This window comes from Leucopleurus acutus (genome assembly GCF_964270905.1).
Source record: "Leucopleurus acutus genome assembly, chromosome: 16".
NCBI classification, from domain to species: Eukaryota; Metazoa; Chordata; class Mammalia; order Artiodactyla; family Delphinidae; genus Leucopleurus; species Leucopleurus acutus.
Window position 1 is genome coordinate 58,070,073 of NC_139158.1, and position 16,661 is coordinate 58,086,733.

The 16,661-nt window shown below is 45.8% G+C and overlaps 1 protein-coding gene across 5 annotated transcripts; it reads right to left on the minus strand.

Annotated features, from left to right (window-relative positions):
- ITPA (inosine triphosphatase) lies at positions 1 to 16,175 on the minus strand (the record flags this gene model as incomplete). Of its 5 annotated transcripts, none has more annotated exons than XM_082856636.1 (8): positions 1 to 454; positions 1,635 to 1,711; positions 4,725 to 4,840; positions 5,397 to 5,428; positions 6,383 to 6,456; positions 7,074 to 7,138; positions 7,227 to 7,284; positions 16,092 to 16,175. In XM_082856636.1, 8 exons carry the CDS (start codon positions 16,155 to 16,157, stop codon positions 331 to 333), a joined length of 612 nt encoding a protein of 203 aa, XP_082712762.1. In that variant the 3' UTR covers positions 1 to 330. The 5 variants fall into 5 exon arrangements, with proteins under 5 accessions (XP_082712762.1, XP_082712761.1, XP_082712764.1 ...); XM_082856635.1 differs by having other exon boundaries at positions 1,635 to 1,761; XM_082856639.1 differs by lacking the exon at positions 1,635 to 1,711 and having other exon boundaries at positions 316 to 454.
- Between the last annotated feature and the right edge of the window lie 486 nt (positions 16,176 to 16,661).

Sequence of the window (16,661 nt, forward strand, 5' to 3'; positions counted from 1 at the left end):
TTATTTTGGAAGCAAGTACCCTCCGGAATTTTTATTTGCTGCATTTAAAAAACATCTAAGGCTGTTTGTGTGGTTCTTCCCCAAACCCTCAACCCTGCCAAGGCCAGTTTTAACACCCAAGGTCCTTTCCGGATTCCAGGCCTGAAGGCTGTAGGAGACCACTGAATCCCTGAGGACAAGAGGATGGTGTCCTCTGGCCAAAGTTTCTCCAAGCAGAGCCAGCTGCTCCTGACGGCTGGTAACACCCCCAGGAAGTGGTAACCCTGAAGGCGGTACTTGGATGGGTGCCTGCCTGATAGAGGCAGTTTCAGGCTAGCCCTCCCCGGATCCTCAGCCAGAGTGGTTATCACCAGCTCCAAGTGGAGTCAGGTTGCCAAAGTATTCTTGCAACTCAAGCAGGGCCTGGAAGCGATGGGAGATGGCGTTCTTCTCAGCCTTGGGCATCTCTGCATACCTAAGGGGCAACAGTAGCAGCTCAGAGAAGAGGGGGCCCAGATTCAGGGAGGGTGTGTACACCTCACCTCATCCTGGAGCCCAAAGCTCAGAAAGTCCCTAGGAAAGGGTAGTGGGGCTACCAGCTCCTGGCAACCAGAGTTAATTTTTAAAAAATCAGTCTTAAATTCCCCTGTAGGTAGAAACCCATATTAATGAGTGTGAAAGGATCTTAAAATGGTTCTAGTGTGTCCAAAAGTCATCAAAGGGAAGCTGGGGACAGGGGGATGAGCTGCATGCTTTATCAGCTTTGTCATCTGTTGACAGGAAGCAGTGGGGCCTGACAGAGCAAACATAGCAATCTCCTCCAATGCACTGTGGGGCGGGCAGGTGGGGGCAGGGGGCAGCAGATGAGCCTTGAACAGCCAGCCAGTAGCCTGCCATCCATGGCAGGACTCCAGTGAGGTGAGAATCCCTACTCCAGTTGTCACTTTCACATCTATGCTGTCAAATATGATGGCTACCAGCCACTGTGGCCATTTAAACCAATTACAACTGAATAAAAATAAATTCTGTTCCTCAGTTGCTCTAACCACATTTCAGATGCTCCGCAGCCACACGTGGCTAATGGCTACCGGATTGCACAGTGCAGATATAGAGCCTTTGTGTCACCAAAGTGCTGCTTCATGTTGTCCTCAGCCCTGCCTGGCTGTTGTGAGGCCTCAGGCCACACTCCCTAAGGGCCCCCCTCCAGCTTGACAAACCCGATTCCAATAATGGCCAACATGTCCCGTGTAAATAAGCGGGGGCTAGCATGAAATACTGAGAACACCTGGCACTGTGGGGGTGTAACGTGGTGGCCAAGTGCTAACATTTTTCCAGACTAAATGGGGGTCAGATAATCATCCAACAAAGCTGACAAGCCCAGGTCAGAGCGGGGAAGCCACTGAAGCTACAAAGCTGCTCTGCGCTGAGCTGAGCCCGAGAGCCCAGGACTTCAGCTATGCCCAGCTGCCTCCCAGCTGTGGACCAGGCCACCCAGATTCCTTGCATCCACCCCAGCAGAGCTGCCTTCAGCCGGAACGGCACCTCAGAGCCTGCCCCGCCTGTATCCGCGTGCCTGCACCTGGGCAGGGCACTGACCCAACCCAGACCACGGCCATCCCCACCCCACACCCCTGAAAGAAACTGGGGCTCCTTACGTCTGCTCATATCCATCAGGCTGAAAGCAGGGGTCCCAGCCAAAATCCCGGCAGCCACGGGGCACCACAATCTGGCCCTGCCAGAGGAAAGGGGGACAGGTGTGCCACTGGGTGTGGAGGAGATGCACTATGAGGAGGGCAGTAGCCAGACTGAGTTTGGTTTATGAATTTGGTTAAACCCTATTTACTCAAAATATATTATTTCAAGGGGTCCATGGTGCCGGCAAATGTTTGCTGAACACAGATAAAATGCAGAGCAGGACGGCTCGCTCCCCACAGACAGGGAGGAACCACATGCTTGATTAGCCCACAGATACCCCTGGGACCAGCCTCCCTCTCTGAAGCTTTGACAAACTGTGACCTCACTGAAGAAGAGAAGCAACTTTGAAAGACTGACAGAAAACATTTTCTCCTAATAGGAAGTTTGAGGGCCCTGAACCTTGCAGCCAAGCCCTGTGCCTGCTACTATTACTGCATTTCTCAAAATACAAGGGAGGCTCTAACGAATGAAACAACAAAATAGAAATTACTTTGCACAATGTTCAACACAAAAATGAGCTCAGTAAATACTGGCTGTAATAGGCAAATTCCAAAAGGAAAATGTGACAAAGATAACCAGTGTCAGGCTTCCCTGGTGGCACAGTGGTTGAGAGTCCGCCTACCGATGCAGGGGACATGGGTTCGTGCCCTGGTCCGGGAAGATCCCACATGCCGTGGAGTGACTGGGCCCGTGAGCCATGGTCACTGAGCCTGCGCGTCCAGAGCCTGTGCTCCGCAAAAAAAAAAAAAAAAACAACTTATAAAATACAAGGGAGGTAGTAGAGGATGGGGATTAGCCATATAAATTCCAAGTCATTCAGACCAAAGGGAAATTCTGCTTCTGCTAATGGGGAGCTGTGTGACTGAGGCCAGTTACTGAACCACTCTGAACTTCACCCATGCAACAACTGTTTTTTGAACACCTCAGCGAAGCAGGCACCAGGAAAACAGAAAATCGTAGCCTTGCCTTCACAGAATGGAACTCTTAAGCAAAACAAGCATTACATCAGTAAACACATTAATGATTACCAAATGCAAAGTGTCTTAGAGGCAACACACTGGGAGCTGGGCTCAAGAATAACAAGATGGGGAGCTCAGGGAAGGTCTCAGTGAGGAGGGGACACTTTGGCCACATAAAGGACTAGGGCAAGAACATTCTAGGTGGAGGACACAGCTGTGCTGAGGTCCAGAGATGGAAAAGGCTTATCATACGCACTGCTGAAAGGACAATGTGGCTAGGGTTTTTTCGAAAGCACAGGGGAGAACAGAACAAGGAGAAACAAGGCTACCTCAGTTAAAGTCAGGGCTGGCAGCAACAAAGTACAAACAGCAGCCCAAGCTGGGGAGACAATAGGGAATGGTCGGATGAAAGTGATCAGGCCCCATCAGCAGCATAGCTGCTAGTCAGTCATGGCGCAGGAAGTTGGGCCTGTGGTTGTTCATACTTTTGATTTTTGAGAGAACATTTCTGTGAAAGTAGCAGACCACTAAAACTAACTGTTAAAAATGTAACCAGGCAATATGATCCAGCAATCCCATTTCTGGATATATACCCAAAAGAATGAAAACAGATCTTGAAGAGATATTTGCACACCCACGTTCATAGCAGCATTATGAACAAGCCAAAAAGTGGAAGCCACGCAAGTGTTCATCAATGAATACAGGCAGACCTTGGAGATATTGTGGGTTCAGTTCCAGACCACTGCAATTAAGCAATTATCGCAATAAAGCAAGTCACATGAATTTTTTGGTTTCCTACTGCATATAAAAGTTATGTTTACACTATATTGTAATCTATTAAGTGTGCAATAGCATTATGTCTAAAAAATAGTGTACATACCTTAATTTAAAAATACTTAATTGCTAAAAATGCTAACCATCATCTGACAGTGCAGGATTGCCACAAACTTTCAATTTGTAAAAACATAATATCTGTGAAGCTCAATAAAACGAGGTATGCCTGTAAACGGATAAAGGAAAAAGTGGTATATATATACAATGGAATATTATTCAGTCTTAAAAAAGGAGATCCTATCACATGCTACAACATGGATGAAACTTGAGGACATTATGCTAAGTGAGATAAGCCAGTCACAAAAAAACAAACACTGCAGGATTCCACTTATATGATGTATCTGAGGTAGCCGAACTCTTAGCAACACAAAGTAGAATGGTGGTTGCCAGGTGCTGGAGAGAGGAGGGGAAGATGGAGTCATTATTCAATGGGCATAGTTTCAATTCTGCAAGATGAGAAAGTTCTAGAGATCTGGTGCACAACAGTGTACACTATCGTATTGTACACTTAAAAATGAAGATGGTAATTTCTGTTACCTGTTTTTTCACCACAAAAATTAGAAATCTAATCAGGGAGTGTAAAGTAAAACATCTGTGGACAGTCCCTGGTGGAGCCACTGGCATAGGGCTATGTGAGCTATGGTGGGACTCTGGATTCTATCCTGAGCAGAAAGGACAAAGCAGAGAAATGATGTGCCTGAAGGTACACTCCTGCCACGGGGAGGGGATGGATGGGCTGGGGCGGAGGTGGGGTGGGGGAAGCAGGCCAGCCCAGAGGGTGGTCTGGACCCTGTGAGAAGCAGCTGAACCTACGGTCTGATAGGTAAGCATGGGGGCACTGAAGGGCAGTTTTAAAAGGAATGAGTTGGGGGGAGAAGGAAGATTCTATATGAACATAAAAAGTTGGAAAGGCTGTGAGATGTCCAAGGGAAGCTGTTGCCTCAGCAGTGGGATGAGGAGATTCAAGCTTGGAGAAGTCTGGGCTATAGATGTAGCTCTAGGAGTTGTCACCTTCAGTTTCCACATCTGCTTCTCAGGACAGCATACACTGCAGAGCTCTGGGTATACCAGGCCCCAACAGCTGTAAGCCACTGTGCGTTTCCAAACACCTGACTCTGGGGTCAAATAAGTTTCGGGATTGACAGCACTTCTAGCTGTGGTACCCAGGGGCGCGCCCTCCCCACTACAGTCCTGCAGCATCATCGCGAGTCACAGCGCCCTCTGGCGGCACTCTGGGGAACGAGCATGGGTACGCACCGAGGTCCGGCCCCTGAAGAGGCGCACAGGCTCGCTGGGGTCCCCAGTGCTGAGCGCGAACGTGCAGAGTGCATAGGCCGACTTGTCTTGGAACCCAGCCAGGAGCTGGTGGAGACCTGCGGGCACGTGCAGTGAGGGCTCAGCGCACTCTACGCTGCCCGGCCCCAGCCCCCTCTCCGCACTCAATGGGCCCAGGTGGCGAAGGGGAGTTATACATATCACCAAATAGGCCCTGCGCTGATAACCCAGGAAGTTGGGTGATGGGGATGTGGGGTTCCTTATTCTACTACTGTGGGCTTCAGGGTATGCGCTGCTGGGACCAGGGGGAGCAGCAGGGTGTCCCTCTCCCCGCCCCCCACTGAGGCAAGGACAGCAAGAAGTGGGGCCAGTCCCTCTGAGCCAGAATCAACTAGAGCCCCTTTGTCCCTCAAACACAAAGCTCTCACCACCCACCCCCACCCCATCCACTCCTCCCAAATCTCAGTGCTCCCTGGCACCGGGTGTATAGGGAGAGTGTGAGCTGTAGATTATAGATGGGGAAACTGAGGTGAATGGAGACTCCGTGAAGGGGATGGAACCCGAGATTCCTGATTACTAGTTGGAGCTCCTCTCGTAGAACCCACAGATTCTTAATTTCAAACAGGTCTAAAGAAAGAGACATGGGGATAATACCTTCAGGCTTTAACTTCTCCAGAAACCACTTTCTGCAAGAGAAATAAAGGTGAGTCAGACACCACAATCAGATGGATGTTCTTACCACCTTATTTCTGGGCTGCATCCCCCAGGGATTAGAGCCCTGGGAGAGCAAAGAATGTCTCAACTCAAAATGAAGAGAAATAATCCAATAGGAAAAAGGAAATGGAGACAAAGAGGCAATCCACAAAAGAACTGATAAACCAGTGAAGCCCTCAATCTCACTGGTAATTAGGGAAATGCAAATTAAAATTGCATGTGGTAACATTTCCCACTCCCGCCATTACAAAATACTAAAAAGTCATAAAACAGTGCTGGTAAGAATATGGAGCAATGTACACTATAAGTGTGTAGGGGTGCTACTGCCTTGGCAAACAAATTAGCAATCCAAAAGTTAAAGATACAGTTAACCCTTGAACAACATGAATTTGAACTGCATATGTTCACTTATACATGGATATTTTTCAGTAGTAAATACTACAGTAATATACAGTTGAATTCACTGATATGGAAGGCCAACTGTAAGTTAAACGCAGGTTAACCCCCCCCCCAAGTTGTTCAAGGGTCAACTGTATACATACCCAAGACCTAACAAATTGGGGTATTTGTACCCTAGAGATACACAAAGACCTTCTGAGGGGATCCAGGGTACTGGATAGCTTTAAGGAAATCCATCTGCAGATCTCAACTTCCTTATTTCCTCTTTCCTGAAACTGATCTGCCCACAAATGTACCTCTCCAATGGGTGAGTTCCCCTTGCCCATCTCAACTTACACAATCACATTCTCACACTTTACAAAAGAAAGGTATGCCTCTTCCCCACCCCTAATCCTCCCTCAAGACAATCTGACATACTGGTGTTGATGCCAAGACAGTGAATGACCCGCAGTATCAAGTAACAAATCATTTCAAAGTTCAAGTGGTTTTGTGGCCAGGGCCCTGAAAAAGGGTGGGGGAGCACTCACATGTAGGGGCCAGGGAGGCCCCCAAGGGCGTTGAAGCACAGACAGGTGTCCTCCACCAGTACAGGGCCCTGCACCTGCAGCACAAGAACATGCAGCCCTGAGACCAGCGTCCAGCAGCAGGCCCCACCTCCACCCTGAATTCCCCTGCCATCCAAGCCAGGGCCACACTCACAGCTAGCTGGGATGTGCAACAGCAGCAGCAGATAGAGGTCCATCTGCTCTGGGTAACAGCTGTTGACTAATGTCTTATCTTCATTTTAAAGGTAGGGACATCAAAGCCTTGGCAGGTTGTAAAGTTTGCTCCAGGTACAGTGACAGGAGAGCTGGGATTCATACTCAAGCAGCCTGACTGTTTACAAAGCACTCTTTTTCAGTTCCACAGAGGTGTGTGAGTGCAGGGTGGATGTATGTGGGGAGAATGTAGGGGTGGAATGTATGTACCTGAGAATTGGGAAGAGTGAATTATGTGTGTGTGTGGTCATCTAGGGGGATACTATGCAGTCAAGGTTGAGAAAGGAAGGCAGTATTCCAGAGCCAATATTAACTGACTCCAGCCTAGCTAAGCCTGGAAACGTCCTTCAAGTCATTATAAAGTGTGCCCACCATATTCTCTACCCATCCCCAGCAGGCACAGACCCCAGGAGCCACCAGGACAAGAGGCGCAAGTACAGGACATGTGTGGAGCAAGCACCTGGCGAGCTGCCTCCTGACACTTCCGAATGGAAATCTCATCAGGCTCTCCTTGGTACTCTGGCACTTATCAGAGAAACAGACACACAGTCAGGTCACAGAGAGAGAGAGAAATTGAATCATCTTTTAAAAATAGAACTAATCAGAGACATACGGTCAATCTTCTGTGCCACCAAAGTGCATGGAAACTTATCTCCTAGAATCTGAATGACCTGTTCCAAAACGAAAGAACATTTATCACCATTTGTTTAACTATTCCCCATTACTACACAAGCTGTCACCCATCTTTCTCGTCAGGTAACTCTCCTGTCAGTCCCCTAAAGCTCACCAAGTCAGGCCCATGAGCCTCACCCCAGCCTTCAGGGTCCCACCCCAGCAGGTCAGCTCCCCCATCTCCTCACTCTCCAATCCCTCCCTCCTACTTCAGGTCTCTGTTTATGCTAACCACCTACCTAGAACACCCTCTTCCCTTCTCAGTGCTCCCAAAACCTATCCTTTGGGCCAAGAATTTTCTATCAGGGGTTACCCAGAATTCAGGAGATCTGTGAACTTGGATTAGGAAAAACAAAACAAAACAAAACACTTTATTTTCACTAACCCCTACCTGAAATTTAGCATCCCTTTCAATAGTGAATATAGAAAACAAACACAAATAGCATTAGCATCTCCTGTGATATTTAAACCTATTAAAATCGCAGATGTTGTCATATCCCATTACAGTTGTAGCAGATATCTCAAAATATCATTTACAAGGGGCAGAGTCAAGATGGCAGCGTGGGAAGACACAGAGTTTGTGTCTCCCTACAACTAGGGCGCCTGCCAGATGGTGGTGGGGGACCTTGACGCCCAAGGAGACGGGAAGAACCCCCAAGTGAACGGCTCCTGCGATGGGAGCTCTGAGTCTGAACCACTGGACTAATAAGAGAACCTCAGACCCCAGGAAATATTCATTGGAGTGAGGTCTCCCAGAGTTCCTCATCTCAGCACCAAGACCCAGCTCTACCCAACAGCCTACAAACTCCAGTGTTGGAAGCCTCAGGCCAAACAACCAGTTCCTGTTTACAGGAACACAATCCCACCCATCAGAAAAAATGAGAGGGTAATAAAGTATGTCACAGATGAAGAAGCATGGTAAAAACCTATAAGACCAAATAAATGAAGAGGAAATAGGCAAGCTACCTAAAAAGAATTCAGAGTAATGGTAGTAAAGATGATCCAGAATCTCAGAAGTAGAATGGAGGCACAGACTAAGAAAATACAAGAAATGTTTAACAAAGTTCTAGAAGAATTGAAGGACAAACAGAGATGAAAACACAGTAACTGAAATGAAAAATACACTAGAAGGAATCAATAATAGGATAACTGAGGCAGAAGAACAAATATAAGTGAGCTGGAAGACAGACTGCTGGAAATAACTGCCAAGGAGCAGAATAAAGAAAAAAGAATGAAAAGAATCGAAGACAATCTCAGAGACCTCTGGGACAATACTAAAAACACCAACATTCGAATTATAGGGGTCCCAAATAAGAAGAGAAAAAGAAAGGGTCTGAGAAAATATTTGAAGAGATCATAGCAGAAAACTTCCCTAACATGGGAAAGGAAATAGCCACCCAAGTCCAGGAAGCGCAGAGTCCCATACAGGAAAATCTTAAGAGAAACACACCAAGACACATATTAATCAAACTAACAAAAATTGAGTTCAAAGAAAAAATATTAAAAGCAGCAAGGGAAAAGCAAAAGATAACATACAAAGGAATCCCCATAACATTATCAACTGATTTTTCAGCAGAAACTCTGCAGGCCAGAAGGGAGTGGCAGGATATACTTAAAATGATGAAAGAGAAAAAACTACAACCAAGATTACTCTACCCAGCAAGGATCTCATTCAGAGTCAAGAGAGAAATCAAAAGCTTTTCAGACAAGCAAAAGGTAAGAGAATTCAGCACCACCAAACCACCTTTACAACAAATGCTAAAAAAACTTCTCTAGGCAGGAAACACAAGAGAAGAAAAAGACCCACAAAAACGAACCCAAAACAATTAAGAAAATGGTAATAGGTACATACAATCGATAACAACCTTGAATGTAAATGGATTAAATGCTCCAACCAAAAGACACAGACTGGCTGAATGGATACAAAAACAAGACCCGTATATATGCTGTCTACAAGAGACCCACTTCAGACCTAGGAACACATACAGACTAAAAGTGAAGGGATGGAAAAATATATTCCATGCAAATGGAAATCAAAAGAATGTTGGAGTAGCAATACTCATATCAGATAAAATAGACTTTAGGGCTTCCCTGGTGGTACAGCGGTTAAGAATCTGCCTGCCAATGCAGGGGACACAGGTTCAATCCCTCCAGGAAGATCCCACATGCTGTGCAGTGACTAAGCCCATGCACCACAACTACTGAGCCTGCTCTCTAGAGCCTGTGAGCCACAACTACTGAGCCCGTGTGCCACAACTACTGAAGCCTGCATGCCTAGAGCCTGTGTTATGCAACAAGAGAAGCCACCTCAATGAGAAGACTGCACACCGCAGTGAAGAGTAACCCCTGCTTGCCGCAACTAGAGAAAGCCCATGCACAGCAACAAAGACCCAACACAGCCAAAAATAAAATAAATAAATTTATTTTAAAAAATAGACTTTAAAATAAAGACTGTTACAAGAGATAAGGAAGGACAGTACATAATGATCAAGGGATCAATCCAAGAAGAAGATATAACAATTATAATCGCTTATGCACCCAACATAGGAGCACCTCAATACATAAGGCAAATGCTAACAACCATGAAAGCAGAAATCAACAGTAACACTATAATAGTAGGGGACTTTAACACCTCACTTACCCCAATGGACAGATCATCCAAACAGAAAATAAATAAGCAAACACAAGCTTTAGATGACACAATAGACCAGATAGATTTAACTGATATTTATAGAACATTCCACCCGAAAGTGGCACAGTACACTTCCTTCTCAAGTGCACACGGAACATTCTCCAAGACAGATCACATCTTGGCTCACAAATCAAGCCTTGGAAAATTTAAGAAAATTGAAATCGTATCAAGCATCTTTTCTGACCACACTGCTATGTGTAAATCAATTACAGGAAAAAAACCGTAAAAAACACAAATACATGGAGGCTAAACAGTGCACTACTAAGTAACCAAGAGATCACTAGAGAAATCAAAGAAATAAAAGAATACATAGATACAAATGACAACAAAAACACAATGATTCAAAACCTATGGGATGCAGCAAAAGCAGTTCTAAGAGGGAAGTTTATAGCAATTCAATCGCACCTCAAGAAACAAGAAAAATCTCAAATAAACAATCTAACCCTACACCTAAAGCAACTAGAGAAAGAAGAACAATGAAAACCCAAAGTCAGTAGAAGGAAAGAAATCATAAAGATCAGAGCAGAAATAAATGAAACAAATGAAAACAACAGCAAAAATCAATAAAACTAAAAGTTGGTTCTTTGAGAAGATAAACAAAATTGATAAACCCTTACCCAGACTCATCAAGAAAAAAAGGGTGCAAATCAATAAAATTAGAAATGAAAAAGGAGAAATCACAACTGACACTGCAGAAATACAAAGGATTATAAGAGACTACTACAGACAACTATATGCCAATAAAATGGACAATCATGAGGAAATGGACAAATTCTTGGAAACGTACAATTTTCCAAGACTGAGCCAGGAAGAATTAGAAAATATAAACAGACCTATCACAAGTAATGAAATTGAAACTGTAATTAAGAATCTTCCAACAGGACTACCCTGGTGGCGTAGTGGTTATAAATCTGCCTGCCAATGCAGGGGACACAGGTTTGATCCCTGGTCCGAGAAGACCCCATATGCCATGGAGCAACTAACCCCATGTGCCGCACCTACTGAGCCTATGCTCTAGAGCCCACGAGCCACAACTACTGAGCCCATGTGCCACAACTACTGAAGTCCGCCTGCCAAGAGCCCATGCTCCACAACAAGGGAAACCACCACAGTGAGAAGCCTGTGCACCATAACGAAGAGTAGCCCCGGCTTGCTGCAACTAGAGAAAGCCCACGCGCAGCCACGAAGACCCAGCGCAGCCAAACGTAAATAAGTAAAAATAAATAAATTTATATATAGGGCTTCCCTGGTGGCGCAGTGGTTGAGAGTCTGCCTGCCGATGCAGGGGACACGGGTTCGTGCCCCGGTCCGGGAAGATCCCACATGCTGCGAAGTGGCTGGGCCCGTGAGCCATGGCTGCTGAGCCTGCGCGTCCGGAGCCTGTGCTCCGCAACGGGAGAGGCCACAACAGTGAGAGGCCCACGTAACGCAAAAAAAAAAAAAAAAAAAAAATTTATATATAAAAAAAATCTTCCAACAAACAAAAGTCCAGGACCAGATGGCTTCACAGGTGAATTCTATCAAACATTTAGAGAAGAGCTAACACCGATCCTTCTCAAACTCGTCCAAAAAACTGCAGAGAGAGGAACACTCCCAAATTCGTTCTATGAAGCCACCATCACCCTGATACCAAAACCAGAATAAGGTATCACAAAAAAAGAAAATTATAGTCCAATATCACTGATGAACATAGATGCAAAACTCCTGAACAAAATACTAGCAAACAGAATCCAACAACATATTAAAAGGATCATACATCAGATGCAAGGATTCTTCAATATACGCAAATCAATCAATGTGATACACCATGTTAACAAATTAAGGAATAAAAACCATGTGATCATCTCAATAGATGCAGAAAAAGGTTTTGAAAAAATTCAACACTCTTTTCCGATAAAAACTCTCCAGAAAATGGGCATAGAGGGAACCTACCTCAACATAATAAAGGTCATATATGACAAACCCACAGCAAACATACTCAATGGTGAAAAACTGAAAGCATTTCCTCTAAGATCAGGAAAAAGACAAGGATGTCCTCTCTCACCACTCTTACTCAACATAGTTTTCGAAGTCCTAGCCATGGCAATCAGAGAAGAAAAAGAAATAAAAGGTATACAAATTGGATAAGTAAAACTGTCACTGTTTGCAGATGACATGATACTATACATAGAAAATCCTAAAGATGCCACCAGAAAACTACTAGAACTAATCAACGAATTTGGTAAGGTTTCAGGATACAAAGTTAATGCACAGAAATCTCTGGCATTCCTATACACTAACAACGAAAAATCAGAAAGAGAAATTAAGGAAACAATCCCATTTACCACTGCAACAAAAAGAATAAAATATCTAGGAATAAACCTATCTAAGGAGGTGAAAGACTTATACTTGGAAAACTATAAAACACTGATGAAAGAAATCAAAGATGTCATAAACAGTTGGAGAAATATACCATATTCTTGGATTGGAAGAATCAATATTATGAAAATGACTATACTACCCAAAGCAATCTACAGATTCAATGCAATCCCTATCAAACTACCAATGGCATTCTTCACAGAATTAGAACAAAAAATTTTACAATTTGTATGGAAACACAAAAGATCCTGAATAGCCAAAGCAATACTGAGAAAGAAAAAAGGAGCTGGAGGAATCAGGCTCCCTGATTTCAAACTATACTATAAAGCTACAGTAATCAAGACATTATGGTACTGGCACAAAAAACAGAAATATAGATCAAGGTACAGGATAGAAAGCCCAGAGATAAACCCATGCACATATGGTCACCTAATTTACGACAAAGGAGGCAAGAACATACAATGGAGAAAAGACAGCCTCTTCAGTAAGTGGTGCTGGGAAAACTGGACAGCTACATGTAAAAGAATGAAATTAGAACACCACCTAACACCACACACAAAAATAAACTCCAAAAAATAAAAAAATAAAATAAACTCCAAATGTATTAAAGACCTAAATGTAAAACCAGACACTATAAAACTCTTAGAGGAAACCATAGGAAAAACACTCTGACATAAACGACAGCAAGATGTTTTTTGACCCACCTTCTAGAGTAATGAAAATAAAAACAAAAATAAACAAATGGGACCTAGTTAAACTTAAAAGCTTTGCACAGCAAAGCAAACCATAAACAAGACGAAAAGACAACCCTCAGAATGGGATAAAATATTTGCAAATGAAACAACGAGCAAAGGATTAATCTCCAAAATATACAAACAGCTCATGGAGCTCAATATCAAAAAAAGAAACAACCCGGGCTTCCCTGGTGGCGCAGTGGTTAAGAATCCGCCTGCCAATGCAGAGGACACAGGTTTGAGCCCTGGTCTGGGAAGATCCCACATGCCGCGGAGCAACTAAGCCTGTGCGCCACAACTACCGAGCTACTGAGCCTGCGCTCTAGAGCCTGCAAGCCACAACTACTGACCCCCTGTGCCACAGCTACTGAAGCCCGCGCGCCTAGAGCCCAAGCTCCACAACAAGACAAGCCACCGCAATGAGAAGCCTGCGCGCCGCAACAAAGAGTAGCCCCTGCTCACCACAATCAGAGAAAAGCCCGCGCACAGCAACGAAGACCCAACGCAGCCAAAAACAAAAATAAATTAAAATAAAATAAAATACATTAAAAAAAAGAAACAACCCAATTAAAAAATGGGCAGAAGACCTAAATAGACATTTCACCAAAGAAGACATACAGATGGCCAAGAGGCACATGAAAAGATGCTCAACATCACTATTAGAGACATGCAAATCAAAACCACAATGAGGTATCACCTCACACTGGTCAGAATGGCCATTATCAAAAAATCTAGAAACAATAAATGCTGGAGAGGGTGTGGTAAAAAGGGAACCCTCCTGCACTGTTGGCAGGAATGTAAATTGATACAACCACTATGGAGAGCAGTATGGAGGTGCCGTAAAAACTAAAAATAGAACTACCACATGACCCAGCAAACCCCACTACTCGGCATATACCCTGAGAAAACCATAATTCAGAAAGAGACATGCACCACAATATTCATTGCAGCACTATTTACAATAGGCAGGACATGGAAGCAAACTAAATGTCCACTGACAGACAAATGGATAAAGAAGATGTGGCACATATATACAATGGAATATTACTCAGCCATAAAAAGAAACGAAATAGAGTTTTTTGTAGTGAGGTGGATGGACCTAGAGTCTGTCATACAGAGTGAAGTAAAGAAAAAAAGTAAAGAAAGAGAAAAACAAATACCGTATGCTAACGCATATATATGGAATCTAAAAAAAAAATGGTACCGATGAACCTAGTGGCAGGGCAGGAATAAAGACGCAGACATACAGAATGGACTTGAGGACACGGCAGCGGGGGAGGGGGAAGCTGGGGCGAAGTGACAGAAGCATCGACATATACACACTACCAAATGTAAAATAGCTAGTGGGAAGCAGGGGCATAGCACAGGGAGATCAGCTCGGTATGCATTAATAAAGCATATGTAACTGGATCACAAATATTTATAATATTTTGAGAATTGTAAATCAATAGAATTGATTTCCTTTGTAATCCTATGTATTTTATTTTGTACATTTAAAAATATTTTCCTGAGAAAGGGTCCAGAGGCTTCATCACTCTGCCAATGGGGTACCATGAGATGAAGAGTTAAAACTCCCTATTTTAGGCCAACTTCAAGTCCATTTTCTCCAGTGAGCCTCCTCTGGCCACTCCAGCATCTTCTTTATTTTTCTCCTTTTTTGGGGGGGCCGTGCCACATGGCTTACAGGATCTTAGTTTCCCGACCAGGGATCGAACCCGGGCCCCGGCAGTGAAAGCTCGAATCCTAACCACTGGACTTCCAGGGAATTCCCTCCCTCTTCTTTAAATGTGGGAGGGCCACATTCTCAACCAGAAGTAGAGATGGCCTTGGGAGCCGGCACCAACCATCTTGCATGGGGCTCTGTTCAGTGTGGCACTGCCTGTCTGCTTGTCTGGTCTGGCCTCAAGATCCCAAACCTTTTATCAGCACAGGGCTCTGACTTCTGAGGCCACCCTGTAATAGCACGCAAGTGTCATTGGTCCCTATGCTGTAGACAAATGACCCTAATGACTGCACCCCATTGGTCTGCCTCAGACATCTAGTGGGTGTCATCCATGTGCGGACACATGACCCACCTCCTTGACCATGGCTGACTAAGTAAGGGCAAACCTTTGATCCAAGCAAGGCCAATCAGAGCTGATGTCTGGCAGAAGCCTTACTGCCCCCTCCATCAGAAGGGAAAAATGCAGAAAGACCTCAAAAGGAAAAGGGATGAGCATCCAGAGAGAACTAGAAGGACAAATAAACCCCTCGATAGGGACTCCTGAGAAAGACTCCTCAAGTCCTGTGGGACAGCATACCATTGTATTCCCACGATTGTCACCTGGCTGTTTACATGAGCTCCCTGTGTCTCTCTACTATTTGCAGCCAAAGCGGTTCCATCAACCCCCAGAATTCTCAGAGCTGACCACAAAGTCCCTGTAGGCAGGAACTTTGGATCCACTGCCTCCTTCACTCCTCTCCATTGCGCTGTGAAGCAGACCTCCTGCATAATGGCCATTTCACAGATGGCGGAAAGAGGCTGGGAGAGGCTGAGGACCACATTTCTGTACCGTGGTGGGGTGTGGAACTCAGTTTGGATGCCTCTCCCCACACCCTGTCCGGCCCCTGCCAACCCCAGGCCAGCAGCGGGGTCTGGATCCGCTCCAGAGGGGTGTCAGGGTCCCGGTTTGGGACCTAGCTTAAGAGGTGACCTTTGGGACAAGTGTTAAGGACCCCACCACTCCTTCAGCTCCCGATGCCCCTAAGCTCACAACCCCTGTGCCCGGATTTGTCAAGGCCCTCATTCTATCGAGTCCAACCCCGGGTCACCCCCACTCCGCACACGTGCTAGTCCATTCCACGCGGCCCATCCCCTTCCCGATCCAACCCATCCCTCCGGGTCGGACTCTGTTCCCCCTCTGCTCTTCCACCCGCGTGCTTCCCTCCGCCTGGAAGCCACTTCTCCGCCTTCTCCCCAGCCAATCTTGCCACACGCTACCCCCCAACCGCCTCCTGGTCGGCTTCCCACCACTCCCGTCACCTCCTCCAGCTTCTTGGCGTTCCCCGTGACAAACACGATCTTCTTCCCGGACAAGGAGGCCGCCATTGTGAGCCACAAGTACCTGTAAAGTTCACCGGAAGTCCCTCTACTTCCGCCTGGCGGCGGAAGTGGGTGGCCCGTTTTCCGGCCTCGGGTCCCAGGAAGGCCGGCTGTGGATTTTGTTGCGTGCTGCGCGGTATGATGGCGGCGGCGGCTGCAGTCTGGGCACCTTAGGGGCGGGAAGACTGCGCTGGGCGCCCAGAATCCTTGCTCAGATACCCGGGAGCACAGCGCCCTTTTCGTTTGAGCAGCCTGGGGCCCCGGGCGCTAGAAGGGAGGAGAAGGGCTCAGCCCTCCTGCGTCGGATTTGTTGGGGTCTTCCCAACGCTGGAGGTTGTGTAAGCCGAGACCAGTTCCTCCCGCAAAGAGACGCTCTCCTCAAGGTCAGAAGAGACCGTTCCAGCCACCTGCCCCACCCCTGCTTTCGCTCCTCTCTGGAACAGGGACACCGAGGAAGCAAAGAAGCCCAGCGTACCTACCTCGAGGCTGATGATGAACTGCCTAGGCTCT